At 42.4% G+C, this 21,150-nt stretch overlaps 1 protein-coding gene across 1 annotated transcript in view; it reads left to right on the forward strand.

Annotated features, from left to right (window-relative positions):
• Positions 1–19,834, forward strand: part of bmp2k (BMP2 inducible kinase) — a 55,531-nt gene extending 35,697 nt beyond the window's left edge. Inside the window, exons 7-16 of the mRNA XM_085367554.1 lie at positions 1,450–1,582; positions 2,874–2,977; positions 3,063–3,142; positions 3,350–3,498; positions 3,919–4,118; positions 4,224–4,409; positions 6,890–7,131; positions 7,446–7,612; positions 8,027–8,140; positions 16,177–19,834. Coding sequence (XP_085223680.1) covers positions 1,450–1,582; positions 2,874–2,977; positions 3,063–3,142; positions 3,350–3,498; positions 3,919–4,118; positions 4,224–4,409; positions 6,890–7,131; positions 7,446–7,612; positions 8,027–8,140; positions 16,177–17,552 — 2,751 coding nt within the window. The 3' untranslated portion in view covers positions 17,553–19,834. The remainder of the gene's footprint in view (positions 1–1,449; positions 1,583–2,873; positions 2,978–3,062; positions 3,143–3,349; positions 3,499–3,918; positions 4,119–4,223; positions 4,410–6,889; positions 7,132–7,445; positions 7,613–8,026; positions 8,141–16,176) is intronic.
• The last annotated feature ends 1,316 nt before the right edge of the window (positions 19,835–21,150 follow it).

A 21,150-nucleotide genomic window follows, 5' to 3' on the forward strand; every position in this document is an offset into this window, starting at 1 on the left:
AATAAAGTGATGATGATTTTTGCCATTATCAAGCTGCTCCAGATGATGAGATTAAGGTCGATCCTTTTACTTTGCATGTCTATAAAATACTTCTTTAATGCTTCCTCTATGAATACATAGTCAGTCAGTAGTAAGACAGCACGGCTCAGCACAGCCTGATGAAAGTGGCTTCAGTCTGTTAGAGCTATTCAGTCTCTGGTCGAAGGAAAATGCCTACTGTAGGAGTCCAAAAAACCCCCAGCTTCCTGTCAACTACCCCATGTGCTGTCACTTCCTGTTTTTGAGCCATGTGCCTGACGGTGAGCTGTGCCTCACACACATTTCTTAAGCGTTTATTCCTACTTTGTGGGGTTGTTTGGTGGTCACGCTGGCTCACTTAGATTAAGAGCATCAGCCTGGATTAGCTTGTTAAGGAGAGTGGTGCAGACTATCATCAGATGGAGCGCTTAAAGGGAAACCGTTCCCTAATGGGGCGGCTAATTCCAAAGTCTCTTTCATCCCAAACTGCATGGTCAGCAGATATGCTGGATACTGGAGCCAAATGTAGCTTAAGCTGAATATATGTTTTAGTTCAGAGCACTTTTGCATGCCGGTTTGTTTGGACAGCCATACTGCCTGCAGAGCAGACTCTGGGCCTGATTTTGTAAACACAGTTTTTTAGCGTGTGACATGAATAAAAATATTATTTTCTAATAAGGACCTGTGCACCTCTGTAGGAAGAGAAAGGAAGCATCATTTCGAGGGCCAGGGCATGGTTTCTTGATCTATTCAGTGATTGTAGAATCCCATTTTTCTTTTCTTTTAATGTGATTAATACCAATGAGCACCATTGATAATTCTCCTGCACACATCATCTTAGACTTCTTACAAAGACTTCTTGTATCCTTTAATGGTAATCTTGATTTGTTTTCTATTTAAGCCTATCAGTCAATTTTATCACATGCCACCAAATTACTGAAAACATCTTAAAGATAATTTCAGTGGTTCAGTAATTCAGGAAACATGCATTTAAAGTTTATCACTGTTGTTTGTATCGTCATTGTCTCAGGGCAAGGAGGAAAGCACCCAGGTTCTGATGGGTATTTTGGGTACTTACAGAGTTTTGCTTTAAATCCTTTGGGCTGTTCAGGCTTAGTTGAACAAACCTAGTATTTCTTCAGTTATAAACAAAATGTGTCTGCATCAAAAACTTCCATGGCATCTGATGTTTAATGAGATATTGTTATTATTATTATCAATATTAGCTGCTTTATTTTGGGAGAAAATGAGGTGGTGTTTGAATTGAAGACATGGATACACTCCTCACGCTGGGTGTTTTGGGTTTTGCGATAGAATACACACTAACAAAACTTGGGTATGATGTTGGCACTGGGGCTGAGTCTCTAGCAGTGCCCATCCTCAAAGTAACTGGATACAGGTGTTTGACCAGATTGTTTGTTTTCTCCACAGGCACTTGGATGCTTGTTGTACAAGCTGTGTTTCTTCGCACTTCCATTTGGGGAGAGTCAAGTCGCCATATGTGATGGAACCTTTATCGTTCCAGATAACTCCAAATTCTCCTTCAAGTTGCACTGTTTAATCAGTAAGTTGGAGTTTAACGTGTCACACGGAGCAGCTGAATACAGCTTTGTAGTTATTAATAACTATCCAGAATAACTTTCGTTTGTTTTGTTTTTTCCTGTGGTGTCTTTTTTGATTCAGTAGTTATTTAACATCATTTTGTCAACGAGCAAAATATTCTGTCTGCAATTTGTCTCCCACATTTGCAGATTATCAAAGATGTGAAAAAAATGTTGTTTAAATTGGAAATCGTCTCCCGCATTATGGAGCTTGACTTTAGGCTTGACCGTAACAAATGTTACTTTGATGTAATTTCACAGATAAATATAAGAAATACAAAGCCATGTTACAGTCTCCACCTTTTTAGTGTGGTTTCTTCTCCGCTGTTGTCACCCACAGAGTGATCTCTTTCAGTCTTTTATTTTTTATTTTTTTTAATGCATTTACCCAACTCAAGCCTGTTTGAACCAGTCGAGGACGTCAGTCACGACAGCTTTGTTTGTGCTCAAGTTATTTCACTTCCCCAAATGTATCCTGTGGCGGAGCTTCCTTTTTAAAACACTTGACAAACAGCTCCACCAAGTGGTCAAGGGAAGACGATACATGCCAAATACATGTTGTTCTGCACCAGAGTTGATATAGTTAAACTTTTTTAAATGTATTTTTTTAATATAAATATATTTTTAATTTAGCTTTACTTACTTTGCAGAGTGGGTTTGCTGGTTACTGTTTCATTGTTCTGGATTAAAAATATTTAGTTTTAAAAGAAAAGATTTCTCTTAATTATTATAATGTCAGGGTCAAGAATTAGGAATTTAGACGAGATTTGATTTGATTTTGATTTTATTGATTAGCATTCAATTATCTCAATGAATACAGAACAAAGATCTACCACAAAGCAAGAAAGCATGAGACAAGGCTAATCAAAAGGTATTGGCTGAAGCATTTGCTTATTACGCCAACCCTTTTAACGAAAGATCTTTTTGCATGCAGCTCCTGTACACAGGGCTCGAAGCAAAGAATAAAAGAAAGCAAAAACAAAACAAAAAAAAACTTTCCACCTTAGATAAGTAACTACATCAAAGCAAAACAATCAAGAGGACAAGATATTACAGCAGCTCAATAGTGTAGTGGTTTACACAATTGCCCAACAAGCAAAAGGTCAGTGAACAAATGCATGAAAGTGGTTTCAAATAGTTTCTTTTTTCAACTGTCTACTTTTTACTTTTGTTTCAAGTAACTGAAACTTCCTTTTAATTAACTGTAGAAATCTTGCTCTTGTAGTGTATAAAGTGATCTTTAATCTTCTTCAGGATATATGCTCGAACCAGACCAGGAGAAGAGACCTGACATTTACCAAGTGTCCTATTTTGCCTTCAAATTAGCTGGAAAAGACTGTCCAGTGCCAAATCTCTTCGTAAGTCACAGGCATAAAACAGTCAGCATGTCTTTAGCCTTTCCTCACTGGCTTATTAAAATGAACCTCCCTGCTGTTTATCTAGAACTCTCCCATCCCGACGTCACTCCCTGAGCCTCTGACAGCCAGCGAGGTCGCTGCTAAGAAGAGCTTGACGAAAGCCAGGTGCTGCTCACCGACAGTTTTATTATGTATAAACTGAAAATGGAAATGATGGATTACTTTAATCTTATGTATTCATTTTTTATTTTATTGTTGTTGTTTTTTTGTTTTTTTTACCTCTTGAGATCACAGCCTGTCAGCTGTTACAAACGCACATAGTACAGTTCTTCCTGCACATGCTGAGGGACACTTTTGCTTCCTCCTTTACAGGATCACAGACTCTGTGGGCCCAACGGAAACATCGATAGCTCCCAGACAGCGGCCAAAGGCTGCAAACAGTAATGTCCTGCCTCTCACTAACACTGTCACCCCTGTCAAGATGACCGTGCCTTCAGCACCCGTCAGCAACGGCCAGAAAGGTTTGTTAAACATCAGTAGGATGGATTTTTATATCTAAGAAAATGTCTTAAAGGAGTTTGTTAAAAGTCTTTATTTTGACTAAATACAGTACAGACTATATACACATATTATTTTCAAACAAACCAAAACACATTTCTTAAAATTACTGAAAATTATTTATGATTATTTATTTATGCATAAATTCCCGAACTAAATATCTTCCAAATGAGGATAATGCTGCAATGTTTTGTTCATTGCCTGCATCCTCATCTGTGGATGTAGGCAGAATGTTGATTGACTGGTAAATCAGCAACCGGCTCAGCTCTCGTCACCATGTGATATCTGAATATATAAACCCCTCGATATCCTGAATTTAGATTTACTTGTTATTTCCTTTTCTGGAGTCTAAAGAACAAACACTGTTCATCTGTACCTCTCAGCTCCCACTCCTGGCTCTGGGCAACCATCCATACAGTCTCAGCCTCAGCAACAGCCTCAGCCACAGGCCAGCAGTCAACAACACAGAGTCCTGCAGCAGCTACAACCTGGTGATTTGCGTCTGCAGCAGCTACAACAGCATCACCACCACCAGGCAGTGCAGCAACAACATGCAAATGCACATCAACTCCAATACCTCCAGGTACGTCACATCATGATCCCAGTTATTACGCATCAGTCATTTTTAAGCCATCACTTGGAGGCAATGTTTTCCAAACTTTTTTTTTTTTTTTAATTTTGACTTCAGTACCAACAGGCTGTGCAGCAGTCGCTTCAGCTTCAGCAGCAGCAGCAGCAACAGGCCATGCTCCAGCAACAGCAGCAGCAACAGGCCATGCTTCAGCAGCAGCAACAACAGGCCATGCTCCAACAGCAGCAGCAGCAGCAGATGATGTATCAGCAGCAGGTTGCTCAGGCTCAGTACGCCGCCATGGTGAGTCCTTTCAGAGGTCTAGATGTGACGCCAAAACCCCCAGTGATGCAATAAGATACCCTAAACTTTGGTGACTGCATTCGTTATGTTTAAAAAGGACGTTTGGTTTAATTCAACATCATCTTTGTTTTGCGCACCTGTGGACCACTTCCAGTGCTCATGCAGTTTCTCCTGCTGAAGAGAGCTGGGTCTGCAGCCAAGACCCAGACACCAAACAGCAGAAATGGCTCCCAGTCTATCTACCTGTAGTCATGTAGCTCCAATGCTCAATATTTAAAAATCAAGAAGGTAATACTTGACTTGGACAGATCTCAATTTCAAATTCTCAGTTTGTTCTGGCCATATCAACAAACATGTGGCCCCTTTTTGGCCTTGTGCGGCTTGGCTTATGTGGAGTCTGCTCTTGAATCGACAGCCATCAAATTGAATTTGCTTTTTGTTCAAGCGACTGGAAAAAAAAAACGTGACAGCATTTCAGAGCAGAAGACTTTATCCAAAACTGCAGTAAATAGTTTGAGCAAATGACAGCGAAACACATGGAGACACAGCGTGAAATAACACGGAGCTGAATATTTCATTTAATGTCATAATGGCCTAAATTTGCTCTCTGTTCCAAACACTGGCAGCCAGTCCTCCTCCCTCGAATCTCCTCACGTCTGTGCCAAGCAGCATTGGAAGCAGACGCTCAAACTTCCTACTGAATCTGTCCAAATATTCTGAAAACTAGTATTTACTGAATCAAACACACAAACACAGGTCCTCCAAATGTGCACTGTAAGGGCGGCGTAATTTTTAGTCTGTTTCCCACCGAGCGCGTACCATCTGTTTTATTTCAGAGGCAATCTGGTCTGAGCGAAGCCACGAGGGGATCGAACAGAGGGTGAAATGGAGCCGTTTTATCTATGTTGCGTTCTGACATATGAAGCGGTTCATATTCGGGGGAAGAGGCGAGTGCTCAGAATTACTGTTCTTATTCCCAAGATACCTGCTTGGTGTTTAAAAAGCAGCGTTTCCACACCGATCTTAGACCTGCTCCTTATTGTGAGGAAGACGCGTTGCACATTTGTAATATGGTTTAATGACATTGGATCAGTTTCATTTGTGCGGTACTTTAAATGCACAACAGCAGTGTGGAAAAAACTGCTTTACAAACTTGGAGAGTGGAGAAAGTGTTGGATGACTAGAGGATTTAGAGAAAAAGGTGAACCATAAACTGTATTTTTTCATTTCGTCGTCATTTGCAGAATTTATTTATATACTACTCAAACAAATTAAAGGAACACTTTGGAAACACATGAGACTGCAATGGGGGAACAAATTATGCTAGATATCTGCACTGATATGGACTGGGTAAAACTGCTACATCATTTTATAGAACTTAAAATTATTAACCTGCAGAGCCCTGAATTCAAAGACGCACTGAAAATCAGTGAAAAACTGATGCAGCAGACTGGTCCATTTTGCAAAAATTTCATTGCAGCAACTTAAAAAGGTACTTGTCCCCTGTGCGCTTGTATGCATGCTCTTAATGAGGTGATGGATGGTGTCCTCTGGGATCTCTTCCCAGATCATGAGTGATTGGATGACCCTAAACATGAAGACCCAGAGGTTTTCTATTGGATTTAGGTCAGGCGAGCGTTAAGGGACGGTCAATGTTATCAATTCCTGTATCCTCCAAGCGTTGTCGTGCACCAGGAGGAACCCTGGACCCACTGCTCCAGTGTAGGGTTTGACTGTGGGTCCAAGGCTTTGATCCTCACACCTTCTGGCAGTTAGGGTGATGTTGCCTATGGATATCCCTTCCCAGACCATCATGGACCATAGCACCAAACTGTTCATGCTGAACGATGTTACGTGCAGCATCGCATTCTCCACGCCTTCTCCAGACCCCTTCACGTCTGTCACATGTGCTCAGGGTGAACCTGCTCTCTTCTGTGAAAAGCACAGGGTGCCAGTGTTGGAACTGCCAACCTCGTGAAGTCTCTTTTTGGTTGTTTGGTCCGAAATATTCACACCAGTGGCCTTCTGTAGGGTTCTGGCAGTGTTCATCCTGTTCCACCTTGTACAAAGAAGTCGATACCGGCCCTGCTAATGGGTTAAGGGCCTTCTGTGGCCCTGTCCAGCTCTCCTGAAACGATTGTCTCCTGGAATCTCCCACGTGTGGTTGACCAGATCAATACCCCAGAACTTTAACTGACTTGAGCATCTTGTTTCGAAGTGTTTCGGACTCTCTGATTGGCCAGAAAATTGATCTGTCAGCCATAGTTTGAGTTAGTCGTTATTAGTTGATGTGTTCAGTTTGGTGTTCGATGTGCTGTTTTGACTTTCATTCCCTCATCCCTCCCCTCCACCGTGTCCCCAGCTTTCCAAATCCAGAACTGGTTTCTAACAACATTTCATCATCATAATGCGCCATGAAATCAATGGTCCGTCCCTCATTCCCTCCCCCCCTTCTTCTCCCTCTCTTCCTTCCCTAACAGCTGCAACAGTACCAACAGGCTTTTGTCCAGCAACAACAGCAGCATCAGCAACATCATCAACAACATCCACAGCAGCAGCAGCATCATCCTGCTCAGCAGCCTCTCCCCTATATGTCTTCCCCTCTTGAGTTCCAGATCCCTCTGGGTTCCTACAATGCGACCACACCCACCACAGGAACTGGAGCTGGTACTTGCCAGATGGGGGGGCCATCTCCTGTAGATCCCTCATACACTAACCCCAGGTAATGTCCTTTGAATCTGTTTGTGGAAGTGAAATTAGATTGGTTTCCTTCTACATGTGAGAGTATTTCCCTTCTTTCCATTTTTAAGCATATAGAAAGTTTTTATGTGATGTGAAAATGGGATTTACATTAATCATCTGTATGTTGAAGATGGATGCAAGCACCGTGACCTCAGCCGTTTGTTCTCACTTCAGCATTGGGTTTTTTCAGTCCTATCGGTTGTTTGGAAAACGCATGCAGTTTGTGAAGTCTTAGAAATATCTGATTGGTATTGTCTCTAACGTGGTCTGTTTGCTGTCCCCTCTCTGCCGTAGGAACCCTCTGCTGTCCACAGATGGGGTCACCCCTCCTTTGCAGAGCTGCAGCAGTGCAGTCAGCAACCCTCCCGATATGTCAGGCTGGAACCCTTTCGGAGAGGACAACTTTTCTAAATTGACCGAGGAGGAGCTGCTTGACCGGGAATTTGACATGCTCAGAGCAAGCAAGTGAACTCTAACGTTTTAACTCTTTTGTCATTTCAAGAAAAGAAAGAAAAGAGGTGATTGTTTGAAAAGTGTTGCCGTAGACGGAGAAATTTTCTGTAAACATTTCAGCTCCTCGTTAATGTCTTTTTCAGATAAAGGGAAAAATCTGGCATGTGAACCACATGATTGTGTATCACCGTGTTTATTTAGCTTTTTAACCAGATGGAGAATAAACATTTTTCTGTTGTTAAAATAGCAGATTTTGGGCATTGTGCTCTTACTGAGTGTATTCTCAGAGCTGTGGGAGTCTGTACATATTTGAGGGAACATTTATCAGTAACACCCACAATCATATGCAACAATATTTAATTTCAAAACTACTTCTATCACCTCGTAGCTGTAGATATCTAATTGTGATCTTTTATGTACAGAAAAGCCAGCGGAGAGGACAACGAGCGTGGAAACTGACCGACCGCCGCCTGCCGCAGCCAAGCCCCTTCCTCCAGAGGATCTCTTCGGCTCAGTCCCATTTGTGGCCAACGCAGGCAAGTCTTAGAGGAGTCTCTACCGTGAGGACCCAACACTGTGGAGCCACCTGCCTCCCCCAGTCTGTCCTCTTCCTGCCCCCCCCCCCCCCCCCCATCCCAGTCTTCTCCCCTCACCTGACCTCTGGTCAGAAGCTCCTATGCCACAAGGACCCAGCAGTGGGCCATTTAAAACCAATGATCAGCCAGATTTGTGTTGTTTCCTAATGTTAGTTGGAAGATTTAGATGCACTTATGCTGTCATTATGAATCATATTATTAATAATAATAATGATTTTAAAAAAGCAAATTGCAGCTTTTGCTCCTCCTGTGGTTAAAATAGGAAGCGAAGGAGTAGCAGGTGTGTCGATGCATTCAATGCAGTGAAGTTTAACAGAAGGCTTATTAATGAAAATATAATGTCCCGTTGGAACAAACCTTTATGCAAGTCAGATGGAAGTCCACTCATAAACACGTCTCTCTCCACGCGGCTGGAGCAAGGTACTAACACAGAACAGTCAGAGGTATGTGCTCATTGTGAGGCACTTTGGATTAAATTACACTTTGAATAAAAGTGCATTAAAAAAGTTTGGTGAGAATCAAAAACTTCTGTGTCCAGCTTGGACAAGAGCTGGATGAAATTGCTGTTTAAAAGCAATATGAAATGTCACGTGGTTGGTACTACAAAGGGCTGAGTGATGTTTAAATGTCAGTTATTTAGTTTCTGACTGGTGAATAAATGAATACAAAGGCCATCTAATTAAAAGAATTTCAGGAGTCATAAGAATATTTTTTTTCTTCGTGGTGTTAAATTTTGCAGCAAATTCATTATAGCACCATTTGAATTTAACAGTATTACAGTCGTCTTAATAAAGCGGGTTATTCGGTGTTCAGCCAAACGCTTGAGCTGCTTTCGGACTTTTGCAGTTCCTTCGACTCTGACAGGAAGTCGCACCTTTCTGCATGTCTGCACTTCAGGAATGAGGCCATAAAGTTTACAGACAACTCCAGCACAAGAGGAGCCTTTAGTGACGTTGGTGTTTGCTGTGGCAGCACTGACAACTTGTATATTTACAAATAAACAGATAAATAAAATTAGAGTAAAACACAGAGACATTGGTCCAGGCTTTAAGAACCTGATTTGGACTCATCAGGTCAAATATTGTCATTTTTCTGACTTCAGAGCCGAGTTGGAGCATTTCCGTAGTTTGCTAATAAAATGGAAAAACGGGCACACACTAACTATTGCATTGGCAAAATGAGAGAGCTAAATAACGGTTGTCATCACTGTGAAGTCCAGCTGCGTTCCTGGGAAGATCCATAGATTTAAACCAGTCCTGTACATCAAGGAGTCACTCACAGTGAGGCAGTGAAGGACAGTATTACTGCGTAGTAAATTACAACCCCCACAGCTCCTTCCTTGGTCTGTCTTTTCTAAGTTTTTCTATTCAACTCAGTTTTCATCAGAAAGGAAGAAAAAAAGCTCTGATTGTTGGAACTCTTTGGTCCGAAAGCGTCTGTTTTACTCGCAGCTTTGTAAACATGTTTTATTTTGCATGATTTACCATATTGGAGAGTTGGTGCTATATATTTGGTGTTAGGGACTGAAACATGTAGCTGAGATGATCTCACACTCATCTTTCAGCTCCTGTATTATTACGACGTCTGTCGAACCATCGCTCAGCCCTGGTACTAACAAACTCCACTTTGAGGAGGGGAAAAAAGCAAACTTGAACTTCCAAAGTTATGGCTCGTTGCCGTTTGTTTACATGGCGATACTGTCGCCCCTGCGCGGCCATTGAAACTGCAAAGATTCCTCACACGTTGCACAATAGTTTTCCCGAAGCCTCAAATGTTCTTCACATGTGGAGTGAGCACTTTACTGTGGAGGCCGACGTCATAACCTGATGATTAGTTCTTCTGATTTGGCTTCATTAACCAGACTGCTTGTGGTTCACCCCCCCTCCCCTTCTTCCCTAACACAGATCACAGCCTTGTTAAAGCAATGTGAATATCTGAGCGCAGTATTTCTACATTTATCACATCTGTGGCAGCAATAAGCTTCTGTGCCTCTGTACTCTTCCTGCTCCTTAAATGTGAATTGATTAATGTTTTGATAGGTGATTTAGACACGCTGTTTATAATTAATGGAATATATTTAATGATTAATCCTGAAACATTTTATTTTCTAAAGGAGAGTGAGTGTTTTTTTTCTTTTCTCTCTCTCTACAGTAAATTCATCTCAAACACGCAGGCTTAATGCAAATCCATCTTAGAGTAGATTAAGACAAGATGACAATGCAATATAACCCTATAAGCACTTGAATGTAAGTGTGGAAATATTTTATCGTCTTCACTTATTACTTAAGGAATATAAAAATCTATACAAGTTCAAATTGGATAAAACGAAAAACCAAAAAAGAAGCCAAAAAACAAGAAAAGGGACTCTTGTACCGAGCTGATGCAGAACCCACTTTGTTGGGACTCATTCCTTCAGGCTGGCATGAAAAAATTTGCAGCAAATTTTGGAGCAGCCTCTTCGCTCGTGTTTGTGCCATCAGTTGGTTAGTTTAGTGTTTTGTTGTTTTAAAGCCCGCTGCCGACTTTAAAAACCGGATCGGGTCAGGTTTTATTTTCCGTGATTCGATATCGGGCTCCAGCTCCACCTGCTGGTCCCCTGCAGCTCTGCTTCTGAGCGTTAAACCCTAATAAATATCCAGTTTGTGATTTAAGTGTTTCTGGTGTTGGCGACTTGTACTTGTGCCTGCTGCCAGACGGTGGGGAAGTTGATTTTAATCCTCTTTGATGATCAACAGCTGACAGTATTTTTATTTAATTTTTTTTAACAAAGGAACTACATTTTATAAAAAGACCAGTGTGCTGATTTACTTTACAGGAACTTCCATAAAATCTGACTTTAACTCTATCAAGCGCGGATAACAGGGTGCCCGTCGTAACCCTTAAAGATCTCTGAGTAACTTTATGAGGTCGAATCAGAAAATGTGTTATTGGCCTTCCCCGTACCCGATGTCACGGCGGATTACGACATGTTATAGGTAATCTTAACCTTTAAGTGACTAATTTATCCGCTAAAATGAGCGAGTGTGGTTACGTAAAAGGATTTCTTTGAAAAACTTTCCTTTATCCATGACAGATTTACTCTGTTTTCATGCAGTTAATTTACCTGCTTAGAAAATTATAGTGGATACAAAAACTTGGATGGTTAATGAAAGGATGTGGGGTTTTTTTTTTTTCTTTCTTTGCCACAACAATGGACCAAACAAGTGATTAAAGTAGATCCCACTCATATAAAGGATGATGATTTTGATAGGGAGCTGCCACAGCTCGACTTGACTCTAACTTTCGTTATTGTTTTAATAGTTTTATGTTGAATACAACTGGCTGATGGCACATTCTCTTGTTTAAATGTTGATTTTTGGTCAAAAATTGAGGAAATTTTGATTTATTCTTTTTTTTTTATTTGTTTTATTCTTTCTTTTTATATATATTTGAATCCATACAATCCTAAAGGGCTGTATGTTTGTTGATCCTCACTGTGCTGCTGTTTATCCGCCTTAGGTCAGCAAGTGAGCATTTCCCTTGGCACTCATCCGTGCACACATGAACCATATCACATTGTAATGAATATAGTTGGTGGTAATTTGTGTTTAGCTGAAGGTAAGTTTGGAGTTAAAGCTGCTTGATGCTTCTGTTCCACCTCATTTTTCCGCTCATGTCACTGCCTGCCTTTACTGGGGCCTTTTTTTGGAAAAACTGCTTCATTTAAGTTTTGGTTTTTATTTTTTTAATTATTTGTTTTATTTGTTTACTTTCTTTTCATTCTTCATTTAGTGAGACAGCCATTCTCAGAAACATCTTGTTCATGTGTATTGGTGGATGGGTCTATAGCTCGGACAAGCGAACCATCAGAGCCAAAAACAAGTGAAAGGGACAGTCAGTGTTATTAATGCACTTTATTTTATTTTGAAAGTGCAGCAAAACAGGAAGTACTGTCCCAGGATCTGTAGGATGATGTTGTTTTATATTGTTTACATTTGCAACTTTTCTGTGCTCTTTCCTCTCTGTCTTGGGGCGATGTTTCCCCCCCTTTGTTACTATATTTTTGTTTTATTTTTTGTTAGCCTTAAATCATGCAGATGTGTTAGGAAGCCTCCAATAAGATGACTAAAACTATTGGATTTTTTTTTTTTTTAAACTTTAATTCTCATTAGAAGTGTTGGAAAAATGTCACAGCTCTTCAGCTTTAGTTGACTCCAGCAGCTCCTGGTACCTCTCCTGCAGAAAGACAACAACCTATAGATCAGTAGTTTTCTTGTTTTTGCAGCAGACTATGTAAAAGGTCCTGTATCATACTGTGAGTGTGAATGTACTTCTTTATAGAATGTTACTGATGAATAAAAAACATCCAAAATCAATACTCACTTTGGTTCCTTTTTTATCCTTAAAGAGAAGCTTAGAGTCTCTCCACCACTACACCACGAGCAAGATGTTCCTGATGTTAGGATGGCTGTCTTAAGTGTCGCCCCGTCTAGCTCGAACTGAAAGCTGAGCATGTTTGAGATGCTGTGCAACGGCTGGTTGGCAAAACAGAGTGTGAAACAGAAGCAGCAACGCATGTGTCCTTCACTCGCTTGGTTAAGGGTGCATTTCTGCAACCTTTGGCAACAAAGACATTTTCAAGTCTCCTACATGCATTTTGGCTGCAGTTCTCCTGTTAAATCGATGAATCTTCCATATAAAGGGGTAGATGTGAATCTGACTTTGCCCCTATGCCTAGTTTGCTGGAAACCCGATGGAGATTAAAGCTCTGAACATGGTGAGTTCAGTGTGGTTAATCCTTGTTTGCAGGTTTAGTTCTGGACAAACTTTCATGTTCTCGTCATTTCCTTCTGTCTGTGGTGGAATTTTGACCATATTTGGATATCAGTATCAGGATGCTGTGAGTAAAACTATACAGCAAAGATTTATCAAAGAGGCTTTGAATATGCTGCAGTTCACGATGGACGATCCAGCAGTGCACACGCACGCTTTCATTTGTCAATCAAGCCCCCTTTCTCATTGTGTCGTAGCCCCTCTTACCAGAGATGCGAGGAAGGAGTTGAGACCACAGGTGTATCAACTATTATTACAACTCGCTGAAGTTCCTTCGCCCCAACCCTGATTCTGTGGTTTGGAAGAACCCAGAAAGGGCTTTTTGAAGCAAAGTAAATACTTTTTAGAAGTATCTTTGTCCCCCGTTAGTGGGGGGAAAAGCAAATTCTGACAGCAATGATGATTTAGATCTCACAGGCCTGAAGCGATGTCAGTTAAATACGACGCGTCGCACAACTGATTCATAAAATATTTTTTTTCCTTAATTTCATTGCTTCAGGTGTAACAGGTGCTCATCGTGTTTTCTGTTTAGGGTCAATTTTAATTTGGCGTGATGCAAAGTGATGAGTTGCACAAACAAGTTTTCATCTTGAATGACTGAAACAAGATCAAAAGGACAAGATTTGTATATTCCACCTCTGAGGCACACCTGTACAAACACTGCACCTGTTCATCCTCCTACAGCCGCCTCTCCTCCCTCATCTAAATGCATGTAGGAATCGACACGGTGTACTGGATAGAGGAGGCGTTCCAGACCATCCAGCAGCTACAGTTTTACAGACACGTCCCTCTCCAAAATCGTTAACCTGAACCCTGCAGGATAAAATGCAATGTGGGCGTTCCCGTTTGGCTCGCCGTCGCTGGGTTCACCTCTCGGCGGCCTCGTCAAATCAATCTGTGCTCGGCGGCGGTTGTTCGGCGAGGGAACAGACTTCTGTAAGCCCCTGCTGCTCTCGCTCATTTCTAACAGATTTTATCTCCCGTCACACAAGAGAACAATCACACGCATGTTTTCGCCACTTATTTGTATCTTTAAGAGATCAGACGCAGCCTGTAATCCTTCAGAATCTCCCCCCACCCCACCGGAGAAACACAAAACAAATCCGCGTGGCTCTGACATCTTCTCTCATGATTAAAGATGTTTCTATTGTTTGGCGGGATCGCCTCGTTCCGGGAGGTGAGCATGATTACAAGTTCTAATCCGGGTGGGCCGAGCAGATGCAGAGCAGCTCGGACTTCTTATCTTTGAGTGCTGCCTTGTTTGATTTATCGGCAGCAAAGCTTTTGGCTGATCCGCCGTCACGTCCTGCCAGTTTGGATGCTTGGTTTCCATTTTCATGTTCGCAGCAGGGGGTCGTTCTCTTTTTCTCTTTTTCCCAGCGTTCCTCTAATAGGGAACAATGAATTGGCTCATTGTATATGGCACCGTTTATCTTCAATACAATTGGAGACTATCCACTCGCTAATTAGGATAATTTCTAAGTTGCCATTATGCAAATCTCTTGGACATAAATTTACACACTGAAGGCAGAAATTTTTCCTCCAAATGCCAAAATACATGTAAGAATTTCCAAAAATGCAGAGTTTAAATAAGAGAACAAAGCTTCCTTTTTCAAGTCTAAAGGGAGGCTCGCAGCTTAAATCTCTAAACTTTTCAAGATTCACAGAATTACTTTTAAAGCTGCTCGTCTTATTTCCCCGGCCTCTAAGCTCGCTCTTCTTATGGCAGGATCAGAGATGAGAAGTCGGAGCAGCTTTTAGACCATATTGACTTTTGCGATTGCACTTCTGCTTCAGTATAAGGCAAACTTTTGGGCATTTGTTTGTGTGGGGAGGTTGGCGTATAAGCCGAGTAATCCTGGGTAATGCCTCCATAATACAGCTGTCGAAGAAGCAGCGGAAGGCATCAGGACTCGGTCTGTCACTTATCATTGACTTTTGATTTTAGCAAAATTGAATCAGTTGTTGTTTCACAAAAACAACAATCAGTTTTCACCCATTTGGATACATTTGAACAGTTTTCCTGCAAAATTCAAAATGCGTTCACACGGTGATTCAGGTGTAATGTGGACAACAGGAGGCAGAGCTCAAACACCAGTGCAGCACAGACTGGAGCTCTTAAACAAGACAGCTCTGATATCAGCTCTTCAGAGGGCACCGCCGGCCAGAGTGAGCTGAAGGTTGGTAACAACGATGGATGGAAGCAGTCTGAGAGGCGGCGGACGAAGACGAGAAGGAAAGATCGATTTCGGACCAAAATAGTTTTTCTACATAGAAATGAAAAGAAAAGGAGGAACTGTAGAGCATTAGACTCAGACTGCCTGAGTGTCACTCATACAAGCGACTCACTCCGTGTTTTCATGTGTTCGGCGTAACCTTAAAATGATGTTGGATAAGAAAAATGTGAAACCAGAGCGCCTCGGCGTTTACAACAACTTCAGGAGATAATCTACATGAAATTTTAACAGCTGCCTCATTTAAGCTCAGTTTTTTTAAAAACTTTAACCTCTCCAAGACACGGGTAAAAACTATGAATCTCCCTTTGGGATCAATAAAATTATTCTTATGAGTCACAGCCAAAATATTTCACTTTGTAGAGGAACAGAAACTGGCATTGAGACCCTGGATGCCTGCTCTGTGGAATTCACTGGGTAAAACGTTTAGGGGTCTCGACAGCATGTGGGATGGATGCTGCTCAGTCATATGAAAAAATCTTTTATGACCTGCGTTCTGATACCAGCCTCGTCTTCTGCCTGCGAGTCCTCCTGTGTCAAAATCATTTTCTAATGTAGGCATGTTAAACCTGCTGCCAGCTGGGAGATGTCACCGATTTTCCATAAAATAGCTCTTTTATGTTAACGTTGCACAGGAGTTTTGGGGGATTGGTCCTGATTTGATTTCTTTCTTTGTTTTTGTCGAGACACACGAGTAGCAAAGACTTGAGTTACACATCCTGCAGTGTTATTATTCTGACTGGTTTTGTGTGATCTGAAGTCATTGCAGGTTTGTGAGGTTTTCTAAATGGAAAACTGAGTTTTGTTTTTGGAGAGATCAGAAAAGGGTTGGATGCCTTCAAGAAATCTGACTTGGCAGTTGTTAAAACTATCAAACATCTGGAAGGATCAGGGGTTAACATCTGTATTATCTGTGTTTTGTTTCTGCAGGTACCAGTGCGCAGAAGGCCGAGCCGACCAGCGAGGAGGTCGGCGTTCCTGAACCTGCTGAGAGTCTGCAGCCGACCCACAAGGAGCACAAACCGAGCAGGAAGACCAACTGCAGGCCTGGCGACGAGTCCGACAGCGACTTCGAGTCTGACCCTCCTTCACCTAAGAGCAGCGAGGACGAAGAGCCGGAGGAAGAGGAGGCGTTGAACAGCGAGCATGGTGAAGACACCGAGCCAGAGAATTTTGGACAGAGGCCTTTGCTGATGGACTCTGAGGAGGAGGGAGAGGAGGATGAAGACAAACACAGCTCAGATTCAGACTATGATGCCAACAGGGTGAAGAACCGCTCAAAGAAACCTGCAGGAGCTAAAGGAGCGACTGCTGCCACCAGGAGTCCTCCTTCTGGGATGGCTCTGATCACGCCCCCAGAGTCCCCTGGTGGAGTGAGAGCTGTGGAGCCTGTGGATGTTTTTGGTGCCGTGCCCTTTGTCGGAGGAGCTTCACCTGTGGAACCTCCAGAGGTCACAGATATCTTCACTAAAGCGCCTTTCAAGGTCGGCCATGAGCAGCAGGCGGCAGACGAGTTTGACGTTTTTACCAAAGCGCCGTTCAGCCGGAACCTCTCGAGGTCGAGCAGGAGTGGCGGTGACGTCCCCATGGGCCAAACGCCGCCAGTTTCTCCTGAGGGCATCGATGTTTTTGGCTTCTCTCCCTTCCAGCCAAGCCCCACCACCCAACCTCCCACCACCTCCAGAAGTGCCGAAGACATCTTCCGGACGCCCTTCGAGGAGTCGGCGAGTCCTCAGCAGCAGAGGCTGAAGCAGCGCAGCCTTCAGAAGCTGTCATCCCGCCAGCGGAAGACCAAACAGGAAGCCACGGCTGGGGGCAGCAACGGCAAGCGGCACCACGGCACACCGACGGGAGGGCGCAAGACTAACAAGCCGACCTATCGCACGCCCGAACGAGTCCGCAGACACAAGAAGGTCGGCCGCAGAGACTCGCAGAGCAGCAACGAGTTCCTCAGCACCTCTGACTCTAAGGAGAACATCAGTGTGGATATAACGATGGCCGAGGGAGCGTCTCTGCCGGTGGACGACGCCCTTTTAGACCCGTTTGGAGCCAAACCCTTCCACCCTCAGGACGGCGGCCGACACAGCCAGTACCAAGGCCTCAGCGACGGAAAAGGCGACATCAGCACGGCCAACGGTAAGTCCTGGACGGGCTCTCTGCACGGAGAGAGTCGAATCATGGATGACTTCGGGGCGGTGCCCTTCACAGAACTGGTCATCCACAGTGGACCTCAGCAGCAGGCGGCGCCCTCACAGCCGCTGGACCTCGACCCCTTCGGAGCCGCACCTTTCCCCTCAAAGCAGTGACTCCACCTGCGTCTTCCCGCTCTGTCGGCTGCTTTCCTTTTCTTGGTTTGGGATCATTTTTAACCAACAAGCTAAAACTTTTTTCTAAGAGCGTTTTAATACACCAGAGTCTGGATAACAAACCCTGTGGAGTGCGAGTGGCGTTTCCACATATCCTTCAGCTGCACATGTTTTTGAAAAGCCTTTAATGCTGCATCTGAACGCTGTTTGGAACCAAAAGAAAAATGTGATTCTGAGCTTCGCGTTCGACCGCTCGTCTTGCTGTGAAAAGCTCTCTCCGGCCCGCCTTCTGATCTGCCGACATGTTTTTGTTTTTAGCACCACGAAGCCTTACCTGAGCTCGGCTCTGCCTTGCTTCATAGTACCTCGGAAACCACGACGCCGTCAGCCTCGCGCGTCTTTTGAAATCATTTGGGAGTTTTCCTGAACCTCTTAGTTCTGTCTTTATTAGATTCTTCTCTATGCATAATGTCACAGTAGTCTTTATGCAGCTAAATGTGGGTGTGGTTTGTGATGCATTAGAAGGGATTGAATCTTGTTCTTCTTCTTGGAGCTCTTAATTGGGTCAGGTTTAAATTTAGGATCTTAACTCTTTTTTTTCTAGCAGTAAGAACTCTAATTGTTTTTTATTTTTTTTAAGTAAGTTACAACTCAACATTTCTCTGTTAGAAATAAAACACACAAAGCCACGTTAGAGGACTAGTTTAGGATTTATGAGCCCTGCAGAAGCTGTACCGCTGTTTTCCCAGCATTGTCACTGACCTCGGCATTTTACGTCATCGGGAATTTCACCGTTGGTAAACTGATAGGTTTGCAGGTTTAGTGTGAACAAGTCCCATGAAAGAACTAAAGCCAGTCAAGTGTTTCAAGTAATTTTCGCTCCAACCCCAAAGTTTGTAGCTGTTACAGGTGCATGTGAGACTGGCTCACATTAGCTGCTCTGTGAAGGTGCTTGTTGTACATTTGTATATTTAAAAGTAGCGTAAAAGCTTTAAAATTGACTAAAAATTTCACCAGAATGTGAAGAAATAACTGCTATGACAAAAAGGACTTTGTTGTGCAGAAGCGATATCAACTGAAGTTGAATTAGAGCCGGGCTGTACTTTCATGTAATACCAATCAGCACCACAAGATGGTGCCGTGAGTCAATGTACCAGAATTAAAATGTAAAAACCTCTTGAGAAAATTGGGGGTATGAATTAAGAAGAAAGGGTGAAATAACAGTGCGACTTCAGATAAACCCGACTTGTTTCTCTTGGGTTTTCATTTAACCCCGTCTGTGAGCGCAGCCCCACTCAAACCAGTTTTTACCAGTTTGAGAGCAGTAGTTTGGTGTTTGAACAGTACGGTTTTTCTTTCCAAGCTTTAAATAATTCATATTTAGAGGCGCTGCTTTAAAGCTCATCTTTGTAGCCAGGAGGCATAAAAAAATTAGAAAGCAGCACACGATTAGTTTGTTTTTCAGGCTAGGAGTGGAACTTTTGGTTATTTTGTAGCCGTTTGATAATTAAAACTGTCCTTTATGTTTAAAGAAATAAAATCCCACATAAAAATCTTAACTGGTTAAAATAGTTTTCATACAGTCCATGTTTTTGTGCTGACTGATTTATGGTGCTGACCAACAAGTTATTTTGCCTGCTTCACCATCATATGTGGATAATTCCTGTAAATGAGCTTATGGAGTAGATTTAACTATAAATACAGAAAGAAGAGTGGCATGGAACTTTTTCCGCCTCCTTAAAATATCAGACTGCTCTTTTAAAAGCAAAATTCCTCATGGCGTTTTATTAAGGACCCTACAGTAATACAGGCCGGGGAGCAGATTCAGACTGTGAGGGAAAAACGATGCGTTGGATGATTCGATGTTTGGTTCTGCAGTGAGCGTAGTACTCGTGGCAGCAGGACTCTGTATGTGGGACAGGTTTTATTGGTTTATCGAGCTCTGATTACTTGCGTCACGGTTTCATGTCTTGATGGGATTTGTTCAGTTTGGTTTTTTGCCTTTGCAGAATGAGGTGCATTCATAAAGGGCAAAACATCTTATTCAGGTTTTTGTTTCTTGATGAAATCTTCCTTAAACAACTTTGTGCTTCTTCATCGACCGCCTTAAACACTGCATTTAGCTCCACCACCGTTGGCACATTTGTTTGAATGAAACCAGCAGCCTGCTCTGTTCTTTTTTTTTTTTACACCAGTTGAACCATTTCATACGACCGCTCCCATCTTTGTTTTTTTCACCAGGGTAAGTCTTGTATTGTATTTATCATGCTATACTGCTGTTGGACGCAATAAATAAAGTTTCATCTCAAACATCTGGAAACAGCACATGGTTACTTTTATTTAGAGTCTGACCTCAGGTATGAAAAGTCAACATATAAAACTGTCCACTCCTACAAAATGAGTCTGTTAAGACAAAAAGAAACTCCTTAATAATTTAAATACAGAACCACAAACCGGAGAACATTTCCCCCTTTTCAACATTAGAAACATTAAACGGTCACACAGAAAACATCCGGCTTTCCGTTCCAGAGTGAGACAGCAGAGAGGCGCTGCACTGGAGAGCCATGAAAACATTGCACATCACCCTAAACGAGCTGGAAAAACATGTCCTTAAAAAGCTGAAGAGAAAAAATACATTTTCAAAAATGAAGTTTGCTTGTCATAATAAAAGTTCTGTTGTAACGTGATCAGAGTTTACAGTCGATATTAAGAGCCACACGCTACACAGAAATATTAATGCAGTTCATGTGAAATGTTTAAATCACGTGAATCTAAAAACTGTCCCAGCTTAGTTACAAAATCTGATGTTTTAGGGTTTTAGAACTTAAGTTTGATTGTTCAAATGCTCAAAAAACAGTTTGTAGTAACAAATCAATGTTCATAGCGCTGCAGGGATGGTGAAGGTTTCCTTATAGCTCAAGTGGCCATCGCTGACTTCCTGTTAGGACGTCTTTTTACGACGACCCAAACCTGACGTCACATTTTATTCATTATGACCAGACTGAGGTCAGGACAGCGGGCCAGGAAGCTACGCCCATCTTTTATATGGAAGTAAACGCAGAACTGAACTGGACGAAGGTGGAAGACTGAACCACTTCCTGGGTTTTAGGACTCATTCCTGCAGCTCTCGGCTGGGACGCAGTTATAAAACTTTACGAGCATCCCCACAGCCACCCTCACCCCACAGAGTTACCACTGAAAGACGAACAACATAAAATAACTGAAATATTTAAAGTTCCCCTTCAAGCATCCTGTGAAATTCTTTACATATAAATGAACATCAGTTTGAACAGGAAGTGAGCAGCTTAAAAAAACAACAACGGAGCTTCAGGTATGAAATAGAGCGGGTACATTTATATGAAACCATCTGAGTCCGCTCTTTGGTTTGTTCTGTCTGAACATCATCCCCACGCTTTGATCATTTCCACTAACAAAGACTTCAGAGTCTGTTTTTAAAGAAGATATCAGAAATCTTGAGTCTGTTTACTCGTAGTATAATAATACTGACATTAGTTCATTTCCTTTTTCAGGGACGAGCCTGAATCTGCTCTCAGATGAAGCAGCTTTCAACCTTTAAAAACAGCTGGACACGGGTTCA

This window comes from Diplotaxodon limnothrissa, linkage group LG12 (assembly GCF_057381915.1).
Source record: "Diplotaxodon limnothrissa isolate DT_005_m linkage group LG12, D_limnothrissa_male_GT1.1, whole genome shotgun sequence".
Taxonomy (NCBI): domain Eukaryota; kingdom Metazoa; phylum Chordata; class Actinopteri; order Cichliformes; family Cichlidae; genus Diplotaxodon; species Diplotaxodon limnothrissa.